This window comes from Squalius cephalus, assembly GCF_949319135.1.
Source record: "Squalius cephalus genome assembly, chromosome: 13".
NCBI lineage: Eukaryota > Metazoa > Chordata > Actinopteri > Cypriniformes > Leuciscidae > Squalius > Squalius cephalus.
In genome coordinates, this window is record NC_137134.1 from 8,506,925 (window position 1) to 8,531,691 (window position 24,767).

A 24,767-nucleotide genomic window follows, 5' to 3' on the forward strand; every position below is an offset into this window, starting at 1 on the left:
GACAGGGGCGACGCTGGTGAGACTGAGGACAGGGGCGACGCTGGTGAGACCGAGGACAGGGGCGTGGCTGGTGAGACCGAGGACAGGGGTGACGCTGGTGAGACCGAGGACAGGGGCGTGGCTGGTGAGACCGAGGACAGGGGCGTGGCTGGTGAGACCGAGGACAGGGGCGTGGCTGGTGAGACCGAGGACAGGGGCGATGCTGGTGAGACCGAGGACAGGGGCGACGCTGGTGAGACCGAGGACAGGGGCGTGGCTGGTGAGACCGAGGACAGGGGCGTGGCTGGTGAGACCGAGGACAGGGCCGACGCTGGTGAGACCGAGGACAGGGGCGTGGCTGGTGAGACCGAGGACAGGGGCGATGCTGGTGAGACCGAGGACAGGGGCGACGCTGGTGAGACCGAGGACAGGGGCGTGGCTGGTGAGACCGAGGACAGGGGCGTGGCTGGTGAGACCGAGGACAGGGGCGACGCTGGTGAGACCGAGGACAGGGGCGACGCTGGTGAGACCGAGGACAGGGGCGACGCTGGTGAGACCGAGGACAGGGGCGACGCTGGTGAGACCGAGGACAGGGGCGTGGCTGGTGAGACCGAGGACAGGGGCGACGCTGGTGAGACCGAGGACAGGGGCGACGCTGGTGAGACCGAGGACAGGGGCGACGCTGGTGAGACCGAGGACAGGGGCGACGGTGGTGAGACCAAGGACAGGGGCGACGATGGTGAGACCGAGGACAGGGGTGTGGCTGGTGAGACCGAGGACAGGGGCGTGGCTGGTGAGACCGAGGACAGGGGCGACGCTGAAGATGCTGCAAGAAGATCCGCAAGTCTGTGGCATAGGCAGAGCGACGACCGACCAATGGGAAGCTGGTGGGTTGAAGAAATCCAGTGGAGTCACATGGACAAGGGTTCCTGGAGGAGCCAAAGGTCAGAGGAGCCAGGGCGGAGCCGACAAGTCGACGTGTTGAGATGGAATGAGGGCATCCGAGGCCAGAGGCGGAGCCGCAGGATCCTCGACTACCGGCGCTGCTGATGGTTGCTTGACCTGCTGCTCGACGTCCTGGCAGACCATCTTCAGGGACATAGCAGGACAGCAAACTGCCAGTAGCGGCGGGGCTGGAGGACTGGCTGAGCTCTGGGGTGATGGAAGTGACTGGACATAACGATGGTGAGTAGGGTAACTTCCACACAGATCAAAGAAATTAAGGTATTACAATCAATTTCAGTCATTTTGCTGTCTTTAAACAGCGCTGAATCTTCAAATACCGGATGGGTATGGGTGGGAGTCGACAGTTCCTCACTGAAGTTTATCAGCCAGTCCTTGGTTCAAGTTCCCACGTTCACTCGCTATGGGGCTCTACTTCCGGCGCAATGGTGAACTCTGTCCCTTGGTCCTCGGGCTCTGGCTCACTTGCACGGCAGGTTGTCCCTCAATGTCTGCGGGGGTCTCTTGCGCATTCTCCGCGGTCAAAGGTGGTAACTTCGGCTCTGGGTCTGGCTGGGTCCTGGATCGGGGACGGATGCTCTCCAGACACTGGATGATGGCTTCCTTCCAGTTCAGATCAGTGGTGTCTGGGAGGTCAAGGGGATGGTGAAAGTTCGCCCCGATCCAGAACAACGACTTCAGGGTCTCGTCGTCGAATTATGGTGACAATTAGTAAGTCGTGGGAACAGATTGGCAATTTGTGGCCACAATATATATGTTTTTTTCCCCTGTATGTCATGTGCGGGGTTCCCTTTAAACAGAACCTGACCATACAACAGACAAGCCTTTTAATATTTAATGTGCAATTTTATTCTTCCAGCTCTACTAATAAAATCCGCAGAGACTATTAACTGCTCCGAACCCACCTCAGATGCTCTCCTAACAGCCCTGAAGAAGAGCATCTTTGACAAAACTGAAATTAGGCCAGTTATTAACTTGAAAACTCCCACAAACATCAGCGTGGGCTTCACGCTGTATGGAATTTTCGATGTGGTAAGTTCTGATGATACCAGCCATTCTCAATAATGGCCACTCGAAATCACTATTCATTACATTAGAAACTGTGCTCAACCATTTGCAGCCAAGATCCTAGCAGCGTTGTTGTGACATGAACATTTCCAGCGCTCCAGACACATCTGTACAGGGTCTTTAATTTAATAATTCAGTATATGAAAAAGGTTAAAAGGTTAATATGTTAAAAAAAACATTTATTTCAGAGTTTGTAGTATTTAAAGACACAACTTCATAGCTTCTTTTAATTAATCTGTTTGATTAATCCTGTTTGAATCTATAAATTACGGACATGGCATCTGAGGACTATTTCTCATTTTTCACAGTTATTTTGCTCCAGATTCAATCATAGGCTCGTTCTTACGTACAAGAGCACGTTCGCACAAGTGCACTCTTCAAAAACGGTGATTTAAATTTCTTGACAAACTAAAAGACGTAAAATTACATTTGTATGTAATCTAAATAAAATATATAGATTGTACTGAATGTCAGCTTGCTTATTCTACTCAAGATAAGGATTTATTGAGTCCACATGTCATGCAAACAAGAAACTCTGCTTCTAATCACAGCTCGAGAGCTGTCGTTCCAACCACACAAGTTTGCGATGCTGTTTGCGAATGTTCGTTGGAACGATGTTTTCAGGACTGAACACAGACTCGTTGAACTATGTTGATAACGACGTAACTTGCGAACATTTGGCTAACGATGCTTTTGGGAAACACATCCCTGTTTGTGAATAGCAATTGCTTATTGGTAATCATGAAAAAAAATCTTCTTTTTTTCTCTTTCAGAATGAAAAAGCACAGAAACTTAACGCATTCCTCTGGTTTAATTTGGTAAGTTTTATTGGCCTCTTTTAACAAGTCTGATTTACTATATTAACTTTAAAACAAATCAAACTAAATAATTTAGCAGATGCTTCTATCCATAACAACTTACAAATAAGAGCAATACAATCAAAAACATGTAAGGCTGGTTAGTTCTGAATTTTTATTTTTTATTTAGTTTTTTATCCAGACTGCATAATGCTGATACTTTGTGTTTTGAAGGACTGGAATATTGAAGGTTTGAGTTGGGATCCTGTTGAATGTGGAACAAAGAGAGTCTCACTGCCAAGAAAACAACTGTGGAGGCCTGATGTTGTCATCAATGAATTGTGAGTTCAGAAGTATCTGTATTTCTGAATTCTGTGATCAGCTGACCATTATCCACTTTTAATGAATATATTGCATATAATGCTGCAGTCTATATCACACATCTCATAAAATGATGTCAGCCCTCTAGGTGCTAGATTTTTGTGGCTTGTGACTTAAGCTTTGAATGGATAATAAACAACATATACTAACATATACCTCTTTTACTTTGAAGCATTGATGAAAATAAAGTCCCAGACACATATTACCTCTACATCGAAAATACTGGTAAGGTAACTGATGATCTTCCAATTCATGTCATCAGTTCTTGCAACCTGGACATCTACACCTTTCCATTCGATATTCAGAACTGCTCATTCACCTTTAATTCATACCAACACACCAGTAAGTTGGCTTGACTGAAGAGTAAATTATCATTTTTGCAGTAACTACTACCTTTGTGTGACCCCATTAACTCTCCTTTGTTTGGTCTTCTCTGCAGTTCTGGATGTTCAGTTGTTCATTGGTAGACCGGTGGAGAAATCATTAGCAATTTCTCTTGGAGTAATGAAAACTAAAGGAGAGTGGGAGCTGGTCGACATGCTTGCTCAAAAACATACCATACCTCCCCAGGAAATGAATATCTCACGGGACACAATTACTTACTATGTATTACAATTCTATCACAATTAAAATCAAATAAAAAACTTAGCTATAAACAAGAAAATAAAGTTGATCAAAACCAACATACTCTCATGGCAAGTTGAATAATAATTATAATAAGCTTAAATAGGGGTAACACTTTATTTTAAGGTGACATAGTTACACTTTACTACATGTACTTACTATAGTAATAACAGTAAATTATGTATAATTACAACTAACCCTAACCGTAACTCTATAGTAAGTGCATGTAGTTAATTAATATTACAACAGCACTTATTTGACTAAGTGCAATGTCACCTTAAAGTGTAACCAAAATAGGATATCCAAATTAGCCTTAGTTGGTATTTTAATTGAATGAATCTGCATTCTAAATTAAATTGGTTAAAGTACTTTTGTCCTTCATTAGATTGTCCTCAGGCGTCGGGCAACGCTATACGTGGTGAACCTCCTGATTCCCAGCTGTTTCCTCATTACTGTAGATCTATTCAGCTTTCTTCTGCCACCTCAGAATGTGGATCGATCTTCCTTCAAAATGACCCTCATCTTGGGTTACACTGTGTTCCTGCTGCTAATGAACGACCTGCTGCCCGTCACAGGAAACACCTTACCTCTCATAAGTTTGTATAGAAGCTTTTTATTGTAGCGTTACACTTTTTCATAACTAGGCATGTGACAAGCTTCCAGAGTCAAGTACTTATTCTGGCTGCTCTGTAAGAACAATACTCAAGTTAAGTGACTAAATGTCTTGTCATTCTTCAGAGTCACTGCTGGTTATGACAGTTTTAAAGCACCGTTTTCCTCTCTTGCCAACCGGCATTAATATTGTCAAATTTTTAAGACATTGCATTATCTCTCTTTAATATTCAATCTCTTTCCAGATGTGTTTTTCTCTCTCTGCTTGGCACTGATGGTGGCCAGTCTTCTGGAGACAATTCTTATCATAAATATTCAGTGTGGCTCCAGTAACTATGGACCGTTACCTCGATGGGCCAAGGTGCTTTTCCTCAACTACCTTGCTAAACTTGTTTTTTTAAGCAAGAAACCCAGTGACCAAAACTGTGATCTTGAAGGTGAGTCTTACAATACAAGACTATGCAATATTTTCACTCCTATTGGGGTCCTGATTCACCTATTATACTTTGCGCTAATGAATCGCTGAATATATATTATCCTGGATGTGAAAAATTTTATATTGCAACAAAGACTCAAGCTTTCTCTAGTTACACTAAAAATTAGCAGCCTTATCAGCATTGCCATGAATGATTGAATGCCACGATTGGCCAATCAGAGAGCTATGTAATAATTATGTTCAACAAGCGTAAATAGTTTCCGGAGTGTCTATTTACACCAAGTGAAAACAGTCCACTTTGTTGGGACAGTAGATGCTATTTACACTAACTCTGTCCACCATTGTCTGATTGAGCCACAGAAAATTACACAAGAAACCCATCTGAAAACAGGATCAGGGGTCCGGAGAGTAAGGCGACCGACCCGAGTTCGAATTCTCCTTTAACCAAACTCATTCTTCTCCCTTTTCCCATCGAATGTCAACTCAGAGAGGTGTCTACTTTAAGTTAAAATTGTGAAAATAAAGTGGAAAGTCTGTTCACTCGGCGGCCATATTTGAAACGCCTCCGGGCAGCTATTTCGGGAATACAAGACCAAGTCCTAACTATGTGAATGGGGGAATCCTGAAATCTCGAAAACTGCTTGCCGAACTTGCATTTAAATAACATTTAAAATCAGCAACAAACTCTTACATGAACTGTCTCATAAATGTTGTCTCTTATGCTCAAAATAGCGTTAAAAAAGCAGTCCTAAATGCCAGTCCCAGAACACTGTAGCAACCGGAGCTTCTAACGGCAGCTGCAGTGGCATGATGACTAAACCAATCAGCTATTGGCTCTTTTATTTAAAATTCGGGACGTATTCCACCATATTGCGGTTGCATTTTCTCCCATTCATAAATAATATAATAATGCACTTTATATCTAAAGTCTTTGGTATAGAATAGTGTGAATAAAGTGTTTAAATGGGACCAATTATGCCCCTTTTTACAAGATGTAATATAAGTCTCAGGTCTCCCCAGAATGCATCTGTGACGTTTCAACTCAAAACACCCCACAGATAATTTACTATACCATGCCCCTTTTTGGGTAGAAGCAAAAACACACTGTTTGTGTGTGTGTATCTTTAAATGCAAATGAGCTGCTGCTCCCCTCCCCCTTTCCAGAAGAGGGCGGAGCCTTTACATCTAATGCCTCAGATACTCCAGACAACAACAAAACAGAAGAAACAGCATGAGACCGTTTCCATTATTTTCTATGCAAACACACGCTAGACAGACCTTGGGTTTTTTCTCCCATTCGGGGCCATTCTTACACAAAGTGTCTTTTCGTCTAAAAACGTAAGATGCGGGCAGCAAAAAATGCAAGGTGTGAGATGTGTTTTTTAAAAGTTAAACTTCTATTAACTAGAGCGCTGTGTTTTTAGAGTGCCAATTCCTGCGTGATCCACTGTAAAAGATGCAAGACGCAAGCGCAATGGTCAAATACATCCGTCTAGCACATTTACATTGAAAAGCAATTGGAAAAGTAGTGCAGTGGAATGGAAATCACGTTCTGTGTTTATTGATAAAGCCAACAACATAACACTTAGATTGTCTCAGCTACATGATTAACATTCTTGTGTTTCCACTAGCTGCTCTAGCGAGGAGATAAACATGGCGGACTGTGTCCCGTCCTGTTACATTGTGACGTCACATTGGGCAAAAATGTGAACGACTCATTTTGAGACACTATTTATGATATATAGGAAAATTAAGAAAAAATTACCCATTTTTTACCATTTTAAGGTGGTTGTGTACACACTGGTGACACATTTATGCTCAAACACCATGTAAAAGTTAATTTTGCATAATAGGTCCCCTTTAAGGGTAGCTATAGGGGTAGGTGAACGGAGGGCTTTAGGGGCAAGGACAAGTACTGTCCCAATAAGACGGCATCCATTTAGGATTTTAATAAATATAATCGTATACACTGAATATGTTGTTATAATTGCATACTGTTTTATAATGTTATCTGCCACTATTTGCACTAAGTATAAATAGCATCTAACAACTATTTACACTCAGAGCAAAGAAAATACTGCTATATTCACTTAGTGTTAATAGCATCTGCCAATAGATTGTTACATTATTATTCTCTTGTACCTGTAGAGCACAGAACTGAGACCCAACGCTGTGATCCTGTAGTTGAAACCCCTCCGAGAGAAGCGATCCATAACACAACTCCTGCTCTTCAGGAACTGAGGAAGATAAGCCAGGAGTTACTATCCATCCGTCAGCAGGTCGATAAACATTTTAAAACTGATGAGAGCGCAGAGGAGTGGATACATTTGGGTCAAGTCATTGACCGCTTGCTTTTTGGGATGTATATTATCTTCCTCTCAGTGAGTTTCATCACTATATTTGTCATTTGGCAGTACTGGTACAACAAAAATGCATCTTTGATATAAATAAACCAACTGAAACTATGTAGGAGTAAGTGTTGAGTGTACATGATTACTGAACCTGTAACATATTGCCATTTATTATATCGGTAGCACTTTGTTTTACAGTCCTGTTTCCCGTGTACATACTATGTACTTATTTTAAGTACAGTACCTAGTACAATAACTGGGAAATAACTAGGTATTAACCCTGAACCTACCAAACCTAACATTAACCCATGTAGTTACTTCATACCAGTACTTTCTAAGGTAACTACACTGTAAGTGCACGTACTGTAAATAAAGTGCAACCATTAAGTCTAATGGAATGTAATAATGCTGTATGGCTAATAGTGAATATTTTCTGCAAAATTCTGTACTTTCATATGTGTTTTTTTTTCTTTTCTAGTTTTGTTGTTGTTGTTTTTTACACTACAAATGGTCATAAATTTGTAGTCCTATTAGGTATAAGGGTTCACGCACATACTGAGCTGTTGGAAATTAATGCACATCACAAATGTATTTCTGTAATACCTTTTACTGTAGGTTACTGATATCTTATGATATATTATGAGTTAAATAGAATAAAACATGGTTTTGGAATTAAAATACTGTATAATTAAACTGTCGCTGTCTACCCACTACCCTACATATGACAAGGATGGATGGATGGATGTTACCATGTTGTTTCTTCTGAAACGCTCAGTCCATTTTCTTTTTCCCCTCTTGAAAAATAAAAATCTTCTGATATCATATATAAAGCTTTTATCTGTTAATACAATGTTAATAGGGAGGATTTTTGGACACTTTAGGAAACTTGCTTCAGAGGAGCAAAATATATGGACACAATTTCAATTTTTTTAATTATTTAACAATTTATACTTTATATAATCATGAACAATAAGATTAGGAACAATAATTACAAATGTACTTATACAAATGTACAGTATTACATTTCATGTTGACATTATCTGTACTTCTGTTGGCCAGTAGGTGAGGGTGAAAAAATAACTTTCAGTTGCATTTCTGTGATTTATGCTGTCACAAACTGGATCAGTTGTGACAGCTGCAGTGATATATTCATGTCTTTGGACAGTTTTCATGCAATTTCAATCAGCCAAGACTGAATGAGACATTAGCAAGCTCAAACCTCATATTAATACTGCTTTATGTAAAAATCACATTGATAATACAAGTTGTATCACCATTCGTGTGTTTTTATTCTGCTATAGTCCACTATCTCTGTTACTTTGACTGGTAAAGCATGCAGTGTTGACCTTTGGAAAGAAACAGATACTGTATGTGCCTGCTAGTTTCAGTTTTGTTTTTTGAGTCACTCAACAAGACTTAAAATGGATGACTTCCCATTCCAGTTATTTTTGATGATAGATCCAGGATAAATCAAACCTATTTTAAATGTATTTCTGTCTAGATTGTCAACTTCGTTGTGTTTTTGTATTTTACAGTCACTGATAAGGACAGATACACTGCAGAAAAATTTCCACATTTAATTTCAAATGACTTCAACAATTTTATTAGATAAGTATTTAATGGATAAAATTTGAACTGAAATTTCATATTTTATATGTACCTTTATTACACTAATACTTTATAGTTTTTAAAAAACATTATTAGGATTCTGTAAACACTTCTGAAGATGAACATTTCATGTGCTTTGGTAACTACCTCAAAATAATCACTGTGAATACGTTTATGAATGTAATGGGAAATATGTAATGATCCAGCATGATCTCATTGTTAATACGTAGGTATTAATACGTAACTTTCAAAGACACAAAACATACCTTTTTGTATGTTTGGATAGATTCTGAAACATATAATATGGACGTATCGGCAACATTTAAACGTAGCATTATTACATTAATGAATCTTTCATATCATGAATATATCTGTTAATTTCCCTTTTACCATTTTATAGATAAATGTAAGATCCCTTAACCCTACTCCCAAATCTAAACATACCCATATTAAACAGAATATAAAAAGATTAAAATGTATGTGTAGGAAAATTAAAATTTTAGTAACAATATATCATTAAAAACAAATTCTGAGCCGCTAATCCTACTCCTAGCCCTAAACCTACCCATAACCATTTCTTAAAACTACATACATTTATGAAGAAAAACATAACAGACAGACAAGTGTCAGGATTCACTGAAATAAAGGACCCAAATGCAGTTAGAAACACAATCAAAAAGTTTTATTCAGTGACAAATAGCTGACAAATTCTAGATCAGCAATTCAAGGGCACAATGGAAGGAAAGGTCAAAGTCCAGGCAGTGGTCAGATACCAGGCAAGCGGCTGCAATAGTCAGAGACAGGCGAGGGTCATTAAAGATGATAGCTCAACCAATCAAACTTAGAAGGATCCAGGGATATAAATAACAATCAAGAGCAAGAGTCCAAAATCCTGATGAACAAGCCACTGGTCAGGGAGCATAGACAGTCCTCAAAGGCATCAAAGGCAATAACTGGGCAAAAAAAAAAAAAACACAACAAGACCAATAACTGATGAAACAAAACAAGAGACCCATGTAAAGCGTGAATGACAAAACACAATGGCAAAGAAAAAGGTTGAAAACATAAGGTTTAAATAAGGAGAGAATAGATGAGAAACAACCAGATCAAACCTGAGCCCTGACAGACAAGTGTAATCAATAATTTATTTGTTGTGAAAATGTCAAAAAAATTAACAAAAGTACTTCAAATGACCATGCGTTGCAGTCCTCTCTGGTGGTATATAATAGTTTTGTATGAGGTACAGAGCAGAACTGAAGTTATTAATCCATGAAAATGTTAATCCTGCTTCCCACCATGAAGGCGCACATTTCCCAGTTTTAAATGTACATCGACTGAAACTAATCCTGGACCTGGCCTTTAGACCCGTTCGCAATTTGGTGTTGGGGGAATTTCTTACTTGAACTGAGTTAGTGGGTCCCTAATCACAGAGGTGCTCGTCCACCATAGTGCCACGAATTACGTAATGGTCAAATCAAATATGGCCGCCATCGGATGATGATGAAAATCCAACTTCTTTGTTTCTGAATGTATATACACATGTAATACCTCCATTTAGACTTATTATGGTATGTGGGATTAATTTTTGATATTGTTGTGACCATATTGGGTGATTTTCGACCTTAAAAGGGCATGGTCAAGGTCATTTTCCTATTCTGAAGACCTTGGACATAACTTGGCCATTATTAGGAATAAAAACCAGATGTAATAAGTCAAATTCTACTAAATCTGACATTTAACATTCATTGCTAATATTGTTTTTAACATTAAGGATCATCTTGTCATTGAAATGTCAATGTCAACATCATTTTTCAATAACTCGATAAAGATTTTTTTCTTCATAGTCACTAATTTTTTCCACAATGATTTGTTTTAATTATAACAAGACATGAAGAGAAGAAACTTAACAATTATAAAGATCCCCTTTGAACTTTTATTTTAATTGGGTGTTAGTACAATTATATAAAATAAAACAATTAGGTGCAAATAAAACTATGTAGCAATAAAAGTGATACAAATTACATCATACCAAATTAACTAAGGGTGCACCATATAGTCTGATTTCTCTCAAAGTGTACTGTATGTGTGCAAGTGGCATGCCATATGAACCAGAAAAGCCCCTAGTTGGATGTGGCCTCTGATCCCACTACTTATAGGAGGTAGATCATCAATTCCAGCACTTCTACTGGTGTAGATTTCTACCCTGAAGTCATCAAATGTCTTAGCTCTTGTAGTTGACCTGGCCCCAGCCCAGACACGCACCAAGTACTTCTCAGCCAACGCTGCATCTTGCTCTGTCAAGGTGTCTGACTCTCCAAAGTTGGCTAAGTATTGGACTGGTTCAGAAGCCATAGCAGCATGTTTAGTCCCCACCTTGCTCATACAGTCATCTCCAGTCAGGATATGTGCTTTAATCACTGTCTTTGACAGTGACGCTCCAAGACGAGAAACTGCTTGATGGAGTGGAAGCATTCGCCGCCTCTCACCAGTGCCATACTGCTTCTAGATCTCCTTCATTCTGAGTTCTTGGAAGTATGGGCTGTAATGGAGAAGCAATGCAAAGGTGTCTGTGTCACTAGAGACTATGACAACTCTCTTGCACTGCTTCACACGAACAGCCCACTCAACATGCACCAGCAACCTGGCATCAGCCTCCTCAATCCAGTTCAAGAGGTCTGGGATCTCTTCGCCACCAGCTGCCTTTGCTGGTAGCACCTCATCAGCAATGACAATAGAGCTGACAATGACAGACGCATTGGCACTGTCTCGATTGCACACCACATCCCGAGCTAACAGGAGTTTGAGATTCCGCTTGTTCTCCTCAGACGCCCAGAACTTGTCAAGTTGCAGAGGGATGGGTGTGTGTCTGTTCATGCCAATGATGTTGATGCCTGTTGTTGAGTCTGTACGCCGCATGCGCTCCCCTTCTTTCAGGGACATCTCGATGTAGGAATCTAGTACAAGATTTATGAACTCCGGCTCTTGGCAGAGGGGTGACGTTGAGCTGATGATGGCATTGATGACAGCACCTAAAGTAGGGAATTGTGCTAGAGGCATCTATCACATCTTCAACATGAAGTCTACCACAACATGAGTGGCATAAGTAGACTCAGGACTCCATTAGGTGAGATCAAGTCGAGGCTCAATCTCACTGACAAGTTTTAACTTGTTGACATGATCTGGAAGGTCACCATCAAACAGGGGAGATGCTGAAAGCACATCATGAGAAAGTATCTGCCGGATACTCATGCCCCGTTCCTTAGCAATGTCCATACTCTTATGTGGTATGGCCGGTTTCTCTAGTGCTTTGGCTTTGATGCCTCGTTCATATTTTCGCATGTAGTTCTGGCGACAGAGATTGGGGGAAAATAAATCAGCTGATATGACTGATTTAATAGAGCTATCTTTGTCATCCTTCAGTCGATCTGCAATTCGTATGAAAACTACATCTTGGTTATGCTTTGCTGCAGCAATGAGTTTTCTTTCTTTCTTTCTTTCAGCCATACTCACAAATTCTGTACTTGTCACAACATTTCTTGTGTTCCATATATCCACATATGACACAGGGCAATGTTCTTGCATCCTTGTCAGAACTTGGAGGTGCACAAGGTGTAACACTTCTCCGTAAGGTTGTCATGAAATTAAAGGTCCTGTTCTTCGTGATCCCATGTTTCAAACTTTAGTTAGTGTGTAATGTTGTTGTTAGAGTATAAATAATATCTGTAAAATTATAAAGCTCAAAGTTCAATGCCAAGCGAGATATTTTATTTAACAGAAGTCGCCTACATCGAACGGCCCGTTTGGACTACATCCCTCTACTTCCTTCTTTAATGATGTCACTAGAACCGTTTTTTGACTAACCTCCGCCCACAGGAATGCTCCCTCAACTCTACTGGCTACTTGCGCACTTCTAATAACTTACTGTGTTTACTCAGCTCTTACGGTGATTTTCTGAAGTAAAACTGACGCTTTGTGTGATGTACAATAAACTTTATTAAACTCATCAGTATATGTTTGATCATCATTCAGACAGCAGACTTGTAGGCTATTAATAAATAATGGATACGTACAAGCAGATGACAAATACGTTATAATAACCGTAATCAAACTACTAAACTATACCTGTTTCATCTCTATACAGCACTCTGACTCTGTAGGCATTATTGTCCGACTCGAAATGAACACCGTTACTGAGAGTTTCTGATATTATCATCATTCCGTGAGATGAAATTGTCCTGACAGACTGTGCGCGAGCTCGTGAAGCTCCGCCCCCTGTGCCGTCCAGCAGCAGCTCATTTGCATTTAAAGGGGACACACTAAAACAGTGCGTTTTTCTGAGCCCCAAAAAATGTCAATTTAAACATGCTGTAAAAAATGATCTGTTGGGTATTTTGAGCTGAAACTTCACATACACACTCTGGGAACATCAGAGACTTATTTTACATCTTGTGAAAAGGGGCATAATACGGGACCTTTAACACTTGTAGAAGCCTCATCTTCTGTCTCACAGACCTTAGATTCTTCAATTCTTTTCTTCTCAATAGATCAGTCAGTTTACGAGAATGAGTGTATAACTTGTTTGTTGGTATTATGGTAAACAACATGCTATTATCATTATCCTCATAATCATCCCCAATCAGAGTTTTGATACGATTTGTAACCACATCATTACGGATTTTAGCAGCTTGTTTGATTCTGTCACGTCCTATCTTTTCACTTGTTACAGGCAATGTATTATCTTCTTGACAGATGATGCATAACCTTCCCTTGATTAAGATTGTCCTGATTTGCCATTGAAGCAAGCAAATTCAAGCTTTTGGGGCCAGGTATTTTAGAATGCTCCATGTTGATCAATATGTGTGATTCTCATGATTCCCATGCTGTCTAGTGTTGTACAAATACACAGTATAAGGGCAGACTGTAAATTTGAGTTTGTTCGCATATACATGTCTTTTGAAATTCTTCAGAATAGGAAAATGACCTTGACCATGCCCTTTCAAGGTCAAAATCACCCAATATGGTCATAACAATGGTAGAAATGAATTCCACATACCATAATAAGTCAAAATAGAGGTATTACATGTGTATAAACATTCGGAAACAAAGAAGTTGGATTTTAATCATCATCCAATGGCGGCCATATTTGATTTGACCATTACGTAATTCGTGGTACTACGGCGGACGAGCACCTCTGTGATTTTTCATGTCTAGGGACCCACTAACTCAGTTCAAGTGAGAAATTCCCCCAACACCAAATTGTGAACGGGTCTACAGGCCAGGTCCAGGATTATGGCATGTCGCAATATGTGACGAAGCAGGCGAGAGCCAGTGAGCGTCTGATATCACTGCCGCAAAACATGTCACAACGCTTTTTGAGGGGGCAATTTTTGAATTTGAATTCATCATATCAAGAGTGGGATTTGACGTTTACAGTCACTGCTGAGAATGGAGACAAAGATTGCTGGATAAAGGGCTGAATTTGGATCTGTTCCTCGCAATCCTGTGGATTGTAAAGATTTGGATTACAGCGAGTGAATAAAATGAGTCTTTTGTGAATTTATGTTGTGTTTTGGTGTATTTTATGGATCTATTGTCAGTTGCTGTATAGGAGAAAACTTATTACTGATTCGTTCTTTATTGTTTTAATAAAATGTGTAAACACATCCTTATTATCAGTTATTCCCTTTGCCTTCATATGGAAGCACCACAGAAACCACCATATTTGTAAAGTGGGATTTACACGACATATGTTTTGCTTTGCATATTGTTGGCTTCTCAGACTCATGGGATGCACACAAATATCTAGGCAAATCAGTGTTGGTATATAGTTTGACTCTGTATTTAAATCACAGACTCACAGACATAAAACTGTAAGTTTAATAATACATTTAATTTTATAGCATACTCATTGCCAACTGTTTTCACATTCTTGAGAAGGTGATGGCTGTAGCTTTGCTCTCAAGATCATGGGTAAGACATTGTCTTCAAAATCTTAATACATTAACAAAAATTTCTGATATTTTTCTGAATGTTTTTTTAAAACATAAAACTGTGTAAATGTCAGGTTTATGAGATAAAAAAAATGTATTCAATAGTGATTAATAAAATACTGTGGTTCATCTTCTGTATTGTGGTGCCATTACATATGTAATGAATATGTTTAATGTATATAATATGTAATCATTTCCAGAGGCAGTTTACACATTTAGATGTTTGTTATGATATTTGAACATGTTACACATCACATGTAATTTGTACACTGTAGTGTAAAATGCTACTCATTGAGAAAAGCAACATTATAATTGCAAATTTAGTGACATTTCAGGTAAAAAAAATAAAATAATAATAATTAAAAAAAATATCACATTGCCATTTTTGTTTTTATTAGATGTGGTAAAAAGCACTTGCTAATCCAACAAATAACTTTACCATCATTACAGGCTGCTGAATACACATCTAGTCTTCCACAATTCCGGCTCATCATTACCTACAGTCTCCTAATGCAGTGTAAGAAGAAATTAGATTTTCATTTAAAATAATACAGTTGCACACACATCAAATCATTTTCAGATCACTTTAGTTAAAAAAGCTTTAATTAACAAGGTAATTAACAAAGTTATGTAATGCTTAATGATTGTTGCTTGTGTAGATTTTAATACTGTATGTATGAAAATGCATGAATCATATGTAAAGTTAAAGGAATTGTTCATACAAAACTGAAAATTCTGTCATTTGCTAACCCTCGGCTCATTTTGATGACAGAATTTGTATTTTATTTTGGGTGAATACATAATAAATGCTAAGTGAGAAATTTAAGTGATCAGTTGATGATCTGCCAAGCATTATATGAAACATTAAATAAAATGATGTTTGTGCAATGCTATTCTAAAAATGTATTATAAACTGTTGTCCAAGTCTCGGTCTCAGATTCAGACAAAAAGATGTTCAATTGATATTTTACTTATTTCACTGAACTGAAAACATTTATTTGCATAAAATGTTTGTCATGACTACCACTTGTTATTTTGTTTAATATATTACTTTATTCTTACAGCACTATTAATCAAACCTGCAGGGACTATTAACTGCTCCGAACCGACCACAGATGCTCTTTTAACAGCCCTGAAGGATAACATCTTTGGCAAAACTGAAGTGAGGCCAGTTATTTACCCGAAAACTCCCACAAACATCAGTGTGAGCTTCACTCTGTATGGAATTTTAGATGTGGTAAGTTTATTTAATATCACTGGCAATCAAATGTGTGGGAGTTAAGACAAAAGAGTGAGCCGCTTAAATAAAAAACCCAGAGCAGAGGCAAGAATCTGAAAGCAGGCAGAAATACAAGCAGATTTTGTCTAGCTGAAAAAAAATAGAGCTCCATATCTGTATTGATAATAAATGCATGTGTGCCTTTGTAACGACAGGGCTGAGTGAGGTTGTGTATTTCAAGAAGTGGGCCAAGCATTGATCCTTAAAGTTTAGGATTTATTTATATATTTAAAAAACGTTACTGTTTAAAGTTTTTCATTTAAAGAACACTTGCTTTTCCTGCTCGCCACTTTGCTGTCATACTTAGCTGGTTTGTGAATGATATTTTAGAATTCAATCAAATTAAGAAATAAATGTTAAGGCAATTGTCTTTAGGCAATTTTCTTTTTATTTTATTTTTATTTAGGCAATTTTATTTTATTTTATTTTTTTATTTTTTTTATTTTTTTTTTGGGGGGGGGGGGGGGTATTATGTACATTCTTAATTTTTTTTCTTTCAGGATGAAAAAGCTCAATTATTTGACTCGTACATTTGGACGTATTTGGTAAGACCTTCTGCAGCCTTTTTTAGGCATTTAAAGAAGTGAGATCCCTCACTATTTCGTGCGGCCTTTACTATAATGATATTTTTGTTTTGTAGTTGTGGAATATTGAAGGTTTGAGTTGGGATCCTGTTGAATGTGGAACAGACAGAATCTCACTGCCAAGAAAACAACTGTGGAGGCCTGATGTTGTCATTAATGAATTGTGAGTTCAGAAGTATCAAGCTATTATATTTGATTTACTGTACAGTATGTCAGTGATGATTATTGCAAGTAAATCTGAAATCTTTATCCTGCATATCATTAACTGTTACAAGATTTTTTGCACTTTGGTACATTTAACTAAAAAGCATACTTAAAAGCTTTAATAAATGTGATGGATAATAGAAGGAATGCCCTGTAACATTTGCATACTACCCTTTCCTAATGGTGCTGTTTTTTTTGTTTGTTTTTTTTACTCTAAAGCATGGATGAAAATAAAGTCCCAGACACATATTACCTCTATGTCAAACATACTGGTCAGGTAATGGATGATCTTCCAATTCATGTGATCAGTTCCTGCAACATGGACATCTACACCTTTCCATTCGATATTCAGAAATGTGCATTTACCTTTAATTCATACAAGCTCTTTGGTAAGTTGGCTTGACTGGAGGGTAGATTTTAAGTTATAACTACAACATTTGTGACCCTGTCATCTCTCATTTGTTTGGTCTTCTCTACAGCGGTGGATGTTCAATTGTCTTTTGCTGAACCAGTGGAGACAATACTTAAAAATTCCCTAGATGTAATGACAACTAAAGGAGAGTGGGAGCTAGTCACCATATTAGCTGAAAAACCTACAATACTTCCTGAAGAGCTAAACAATAGTTTTGATGCACTCATTTACTATGTATGAACACACAGAAGTTCGATTTTTATAACTTGGATAAGGATAAATTAGGAAAAAAACTTTTTTCCTTTATACATTTTTTAATCAAATTAATTTTTATTAGAACATGTATTACAGATTTTATATTTTATGATTCAGATCGTTCTCAGGCGTCGACCCACCATGTACGTGGTGAACCTCCTGATTCCCAGCTGTTTCCTCATTACTGTAGATCTATTCAGCTTTCTTCTGCCACCTCAGAATGTGGATCGATCTTCCTTCAAAATGACCCTCATCTTGGGTTACACTGTGTTCCTGCTGCTAATGAACGACCTGCTGCCCGTCACAGGAAACACCTTACCTCTCATAAGTTTGTATAGGAGCTTTTTATTCTAGCGTTACACTTTTTCATAACCAGGCATGTGACAAGCTTTCAGAGTCAAGTACTTATTCTTTCTGCTTTGTAAGAAAAATGCTCAAGATAAGTTTGGGGTTAGTTTGTAATTGCATGTCATTTTCATGTTTAAAGTTTGTTGGATCAAATCCAGTGTGTAGCAAGATTTATCCATTTGAATTGTGGAATGTTCATAATATTTCCTATTACAATCCTATGTTCAAATATAGCCATATAAAGGGTGTGGCCCCGTAATTACTGCTTGCAGGAATTTTCTCCACTTGTGTTCATTTATTTGGAATGCCAGAGGAAGACGTTAATTGAGCATATCGATTACCAAGCCACGTTATTTTTAATTCGCTGCGACCCTACACTAATTTGCACTGCTCTTGGTAGATTGTGATGGTCATTATGGAAACGAGCTGGCTGCATCTTTATTTTGCACATTGTCAGTAGATCGCCGGCCAAACTTTCCACTCCCATCTGTGCTTTTATGGGATTGCAGTCTCACACAGATTTGCCCTATTTTATTAATCTGGCCCAAAAATGTCTTGTCACTTGTCACAGTCATTGCTGGTTATGAGTTTTAAAACATATTTTCCTCTCTTGCCAACCGGCATTAATATTGTAAAGTTTTAGCTTATTTTTGAAACATTACATTTCCTCTCTTTTATATTCAATCTCTTTCCAGATGTGTTTTTCTCTCTCTGCTTGGCACTGATGGTGGCCAGTCTTCTGGAGACAATTCTTATCATAAATATTCAGTGTGGCTCCAGTAACTATGGACCGTTACCTCGATGGGCCAAGGTGCTTTTCCTCAACTACCTTGCTAAACTTGTTTTTTTAAGCAAGAAACCCAGTGACCAAAACTGTGGTCCTGAAGGTGAGTCTTACATGCAAAATTAAATGTCTGTGTAGTGTTGTTTATTAAATTAAAACCTGCCAGATAAATGTACGGATGATCCACTGTGGTAACACCACAGGCTAAAGTTTTATTCAATTTTTTTGAACTAATAATTTCCAAATGTCATTAATGGCTCGTTTCCACTAAGTGGTACGGTACGGTACGGTACGGTACAGTACGGTACGCAATTATTTCCGTTTCCACTGTCAAAAGTTGTGAATGGTACCAAAATGCCGAACCGTACCGTGCTACTTTTCCGGTACCCTTCCGTTGGGGTACCTAGCACAGTGGTACGGTACCTAAAGGGTGGAGCTAGACTCACTGCAGGACGTTGATTGGTTGACAGAGAATCGTCACTTGCGCGTGCTACAAGGGGAATGACAACATAAGAAGTGTAATTTTTTAATATACAGTTATAATATAATACTATTATTATGTCACGAAATGTAGTTTTAAGAGTTTTTCAGGCGAGAATGTTGTTGTTTAAAGCTCAAATCTGTGGTTTATTTATAAAGATTTATTAAAATTTGATCCAGGTTTTGAGATCCATTCCAGGCGATCACCGGGCGCTCAGCGCTCTTCTACCCCGCCTGGAACAGCCTTTCCTCGGCTAGTCGTTCTGACATTTGCCGCTGACGTCTCTGTAGTGGTTAAACATGAGATATAATTCATCTTGAGTAGACCTAATGGGCGATATTTGGTCTCGTGAATCTATAATTTGTTCCCTGGCCAATCGTTTTGGCTGAGGGCTCAGTGAAGTTTCATAACTTTATATTTTTAGGCTATTTAACTTTACCGCTGTTACGTTAGACTAGAGCGATGACTTTGTATGTTTGACTGAATTGTTTGCTTTATTTCTTATTGTATAGATTCTTATACCTTTTACTTATACGTTTATAATGACTATTATTGATAAAAACAGAAATTTAACAAAAAGAGACAGGGTTGAGTTTTGTCATTCTTAATTTTATTACAGTGAAGATGATCACTGTAATGTTGTTTACTGCAACATCTGTTGTTTAGTACAAATGCACATATTGCCTGGACCATATTAAGATGCTTAATATTTTTTTAAATTTAAATGAAAAGAGGCAGGGTTGTGTTTTACATTTTGTTTTGTTATAAATAGGCTAACGTTATGCATGGAGTGAAAATAATCAATACGTGTTGCCTGAACCACATTTGTGTGGCTATAATGTTTAAGATTTCTTTAAATGAAAACGAAAAGAGGCAGTGTGGTGTTTTATAACATATTTCGTTTTATTGTTGCCTAAAATATACATACAGAGATAACCGGAGTAACGTTAGCAGAGCGAGCTGAGTGACGCTTTCAAGAAGCTGTTCCATTTGCAGAATAACCGGACTCGCGTCCTCGGGAGTCATTCTCCTGAGTCGGACTTGGCAAGTCCGAACTTTGCGTACTTGGTATTGAGAAACGCCTAATGTCTGCACTTGTCTTCTTGCAGCGACATGCCGAGAAGCAAGAACAAGATCTACTGTATGTCATCCATTGTTGTGTACTATATCGATTTCTTCTTCGCGCGAAAATGACATCTATCGCTTTATTCCGGCATACGCTACATCACGCCTATTAAGTAAGGGTACTGTTAGTGGTGGAAACGCAAGCCGGATCAGGGTTTACCGTCCCGAATCATACTGTAATGTACCGTACCGTACCGTACCACTTGGTGGAAACGAGCCATAAGAGTATTCCATTCATGTATAAAAATTAATTTATTAATTTCAACAACTTCTCTTGTATCTGTAGAGCACAGAACTGAGACCAAATGCTGTGATCCTGTAGTTGAAACCCCTCCGAGAGAAGCGGTCCATAACACAACTCCTACTCTTCAGGAACTGAGGAAGATAAGCCACGAGTTACTATCCATCCGTCAGCAGGTCGATAAACATTTTAAAACTGATGAGAGCGCAGAGGAGTGGATACATTTGGGTGAAGTCATTGACCGCTTCCTTTTTGGGATGTATATTATCTTTCTCTTAGTGAGTTTCATCACTATTTTTGTAATTTGGCTGTCCTGGTACGGCAAAAATACATCAGTGGTATAAATGAACTACATGAAAATTTGTGCTGTTAAGTGTATATGATCACTGAACCTGTAAAAATGTTGCCATTTATTAAATTAAATGGTCTGTAATGAAGATTTTCTGCCAATGTTAAGTTCTGTATTTGTTTTTATTGTTTTTTTGTAATCCAACTGAGTAATCAGTATAAATGCATGTTGTAGGATGTTTATTTTCAAAACTACCTAGGTAATAATTGTAGTAAGTTATGATAGAATGACTGCTTCAAGAAACTCTGATGATCAGTATAGCAGTGGAAAAATTATTGAAAACTAAAGCACCTTAAAAACATTCTTATGTGTTAATATTTTAATGGGAGTTTATATATAGATACAGTTCATGATTTCTGTTTTTGGTCTTTTGAGAAATCACTGGTTGGTAAATGGTCAAAATATAACATCAAATCCTTCTTACTGTTGTTTGAAATAAGTGAAACAAATAATAATAAATGAATCAACAAATATGTATGATTTCTGAAATGTGCAACTTTTTATGTGCCAATGTGCAATATTTGAAAGACCTGCCTTCATCATAAAAAAAACTATAGAAAAAAAGGCCAACCAAGACTTGACCATGACCTTTTCAATGGTTCAAGGATGCCAAGTAGGTTAACACAAAACATGAATTGTTACACCATGAATGTTAACCTTCTCTTTACAGTTTAGTACAAGTACATCCTTTACATATTTACATTTAAGACTTTGTAAAAAGATTAGTATATTAAATATGTTCACCCCATTATAGAATATGAATTATGCTGGTGGAATGTTGTTTTCTACCAGTATTAGGTTATTGAATTTACTATATGCATATGCAAGAATAAGAGTCGAAAATTTAAGCAAACATTTTAGTGTATATATATATTTTAGTTATGTGTGTATTATATATATATATATATATATATATATATATATATATATATACAGTATATATATATATATTATTTCCTTTTATCACCTAATTTTAACTTAAGCAAATCAGCACAGTGCTCATCCGACAAAGTTTGGATTACTACAAAAACGCAGAATTCTTTTACCCGACAAGCTTACATTCCGGGGAAAGGAAAACACAACTGCCTACACTCATAAGGATAAGAGAGAAAATGCCTCTTCTGGTTCAAGAATCTACTTGCTGCACAAACTTTCACAGACTTTTACAAAGGATTGCAGTTCTTGAAACAAAGTTACTTACGGGGCCACCAAACCAGACGGAGCACACAACAGAGCTTCTTCATGGACACCCTCAGCATATAGCCGGTGAGTCCCATGAAACTAGTGCTCCTCGACAGATAGAGAAACAAGCCGATCGACTTACAAATCGATGGCACAAACAGGGAGCGAGACCCAAAGGCACTCGAGACATCAGATTGTCACGAGCATCACATATTGCCGCAGTATCATCCTCTACCCCAGATACAGCTCTGACAAGGATTGCAAACACTGGTCTCCTACCACCGCCTATACATCTTGAGAACAGATTTGAAGTACTAATGAATGTAAATGAGGAATCCCCAAATGCGATGAATGTGATCGAACACAGACTGAATGGGCCAGTAGCTAACACTGATGCTAACTGGCACTCAGGGTCGAGCAGACAGCGGCACTCAGCTCAGAGCACAGCCGAGCCCAGGACTCTGATAGTGGGGGACATAATCAGAAACATTAGCGGCAGGGATACAACTACGTGCTGCCTTCCACAAGCAACAACTTCTGATATAAACAGGGAACTTCAGAACATTCTGATGAAACATAAGACTGCAAATCGACTCATCATTCATGTGGCGAAGAATGATATTCATAAAGCGCAGTCAGAACTCCTTAAGAAGGATTTCAATTAACTTTTTGAAACACTTAAAAGACTGAAAGTTCAAACATTCATCAGTGGACCACTCCCAGCAAGAGGAACAAACAGGTTTTCACGGTTGCTTGGGCTTAATACATGGCTGCAAAAAACCTGCAATATAAAAGGAGTGAACTTCATTAACAACTTCAATCTTTTCTGGAGTCAGAGACAACTGTTTCATCAGGATGGCCACCACCCAAACAAACTTGGTTCAAGAGTGTTAAAGGACAATATCTACTTCTCCCTCAATCATCCTTCTGCAGTGTGTGCCAATCTGAACGGCACACACACACCTGGGTACAGTATGAAGTATACATAGACACAGTCTAGTCGATAACTTTTCATTATAGCTCTTGTATTGTGTGGTGCATCACATGTACAAGGGTGTCACTATACTGTATCTTGATTAGTCAAATTTATTCACAAAAAATACATACATACTGCGCATACAGTGAAAATTGGCATTTCATTTTAGCTTTTCAGTTACCATTATAATTTCCTCCCAGTCTAAAAAACAAATTGCTTTGGTATTCAATGCCTTGACGCAGAGGGGTTACATACATAACCCCAGATGTTCCCCTTCAAAGTGGAACTTTAACGCTGTGTCATGGCATTGGGCAAATATGGGCAATTTAATACCAATGCCACCACGCTACGGGAAGAGTCTGCCCCACAAGGCTGTGTGATCTGCACAGACAATTGTTGAGTGCAGACTAAACCTGGATCAACCCTGAAGGACTCGCGATCCTGGGGCTGAATTTGCATCCAAACAGTAAAACCTGGGGACCATCCTGCACAGCACATACATTGTGTAAGGATGCACCCCTAGCAAGAGCGTTAGAAGACGAGACACACCCAGTGGAGGGGGCCCTGACCCCTAAAGGTGAAGCCATTTTGGAAACCCTCATAGGAGAGGGTGATGGCGTCTGTGATCCAGTGCGAAAAAAGCTGTTTGGTGACCGCATTACCTCTGTTGTGGCCACCAAAACAGACCAAAAGCTGAGAGGATCTACGCTACTGGCCTGAGCGGTAGACATAGATCTTCAAAACAACTGGAGGCTTTCTTGCTCTGGCATCTCATGAGGCGAAAGAATAAAAAAAGGTTCAGGATAACTGGCTGACCAGCCGCAGAGGGTACCTTAGCGATGTAGTCAGGTCTAGGGTGCAGTATAGCTTTGACATCACCTTGAGCAAAATCCAAGCAGGAGGAGGCTATTGACAGGGCGTGAAGGTCTCCTATTCTTAAGTGAAGTCAATGTTAATAGTAAAGCTACCTTAAGAGTCTGCATTTTCTTCAAGACAGACTCCAAGGTCTCAAATGGGGCTTCTGCTAAGGTTCCTAGGACCACTCATGAATGGCAGATAGGTCTCATCTGTCTGGCACCACGCAAGAACTCCCAACAGAAGCCTCTTTTAAGGGTATGTGGCTAGCAGGAATCGAAGGGTATGTGGCTAGCAGGAATCGCGTTTAAGAATGAATGCTTGTGGTTCATTATTATTAATGAAAACACATCAACAATAAAATAGTACTTCACGAGTTCACGTTAATGAAATCTGATGTAATATTATAATGTGTATTTGGCTTGCTGTCCGGGGGGAGGGCACCGAGCTCGGAATTCGGCCCGACCCCAGAGTACTCCCCCCTATGAATGTATAGATCATGGGTATCTATGAGCAGACCCATCTGAATGTGAGGTGATGGGGTGGTGGCGGGATGCTGAGAAATTTGTCATGAGACAGGAGGTAAGGGAAGGCTTTATTTATACTGGCTTCTTCTTGTGCTGATTGGATGATTACCTGAACATGCTCCTCCCGAACTTTGTTACATAAAACTTCATAATGTGGCTACTTGTAGGGCTGCATATAATAATAATAAAAACAATAATAATTTTACTTTACAGAAAACATTTATTTTTTTGGGGAAATGCAGACGGCCTATAACTATAAATAATTTAAAAAGAACACTTAAAGGGTTAGTTCATCCAAAAAAATTGTCAGTAATTACTCACCATCATGTTGTTCCAACCCCGTAAGACTTTCGTTC

General features: G+C 38.8%; 2 protein-coding genes and 1 long non-coding RNA gene across 3 annotated transcripts; all 3 read left to right on the top strand.

The window, feature by feature from the left end:
• Positions 1-1,139: 1,139 nt before the first annotated feature.
• LOC307169576 (5-hydroxytryptamine receptor 3A-like) lies at positions 1,140-7,307 on the top strand (the record flags this gene model as incomplete). The annotated part of the gene is made up of 8 exons (XM_079890310.1): positions 1,140-1,164; positions 1,802-1,974; positions 3,042-3,148; positions 3,361-3,530; positions 3,628-3,794; positions 4,198-4,408; positions 4,670-4,861; positions 7,009-7,307. 8 exons carry the CDS (start codon positions 1,140-1,142, stop codon positions 7,305-7,307), a joined length of 1,344 nt encoding a protein of 447 aa, XP_079746436.1.
• Positions 7,308-16,743: 9,436 nt separating this feature from the next.
• On the top strand, positions 16,744-17,450 carry LOC307169429. Its single transcript, XR_013823133.1, has 3 exons — positions 16,744-16,835; positions 17,096-17,265; positions 17,356-17,450. It is a non-coding gene; the product is annotated as an uncharacterized lncRNA (long non-coding RNA).
• Positions 17,451-17,457: 7 nt separating this feature from the next.
• Positions 17,458-20,882, top strand: LOC307169428 (5-hydroxytryptamine receptor 3A-like). The gene is made up of 4 exons (XM_079890050.1): positions 17,458-17,522; positions 17,661-17,871; positions 18,587-18,778; positions 20,568-20,882. The coding sequence occupies exons 2-4, from the start codon at positions 17,685-17,687 to the stop codon at positions 20,864-20,866; spliced, it is 678 nt and encodes a 225-aa protein (XP_079746176.1). The 5' UTR covers positions 17,458-17,522; positions 17,661-17,684; the 3' UTR covers positions 20,867-20,882.
• Positions 20,883-24,767: the final 3,885 nt, after the last annotated feature.

Bases quoted from the DNA above. Each gene is read 5' to 3' on its own strand.
- LOC307169428 (XM_079890050.1), top strand. From the start codon at position 17,685: ATGTACGTGGTGAACCTCCTGATTCCCAGCTGTTTCCTCATTACTGTA. The intron at 17,872-18,586 runs GTTTGTATAGGA...ATCTCTTTCCAG, and splicing joins AAACACCTTACCTCTCATAA to ATGTGTTTTTCTCTCTCTGC. The intron at 18,779-20,567 runs GTGAGTCTTACA...TTGTATCTGTAG, and splicing joins CCAAAACTGTGGTCCTGAAG to AGCACAGAACTGAGACCAAA.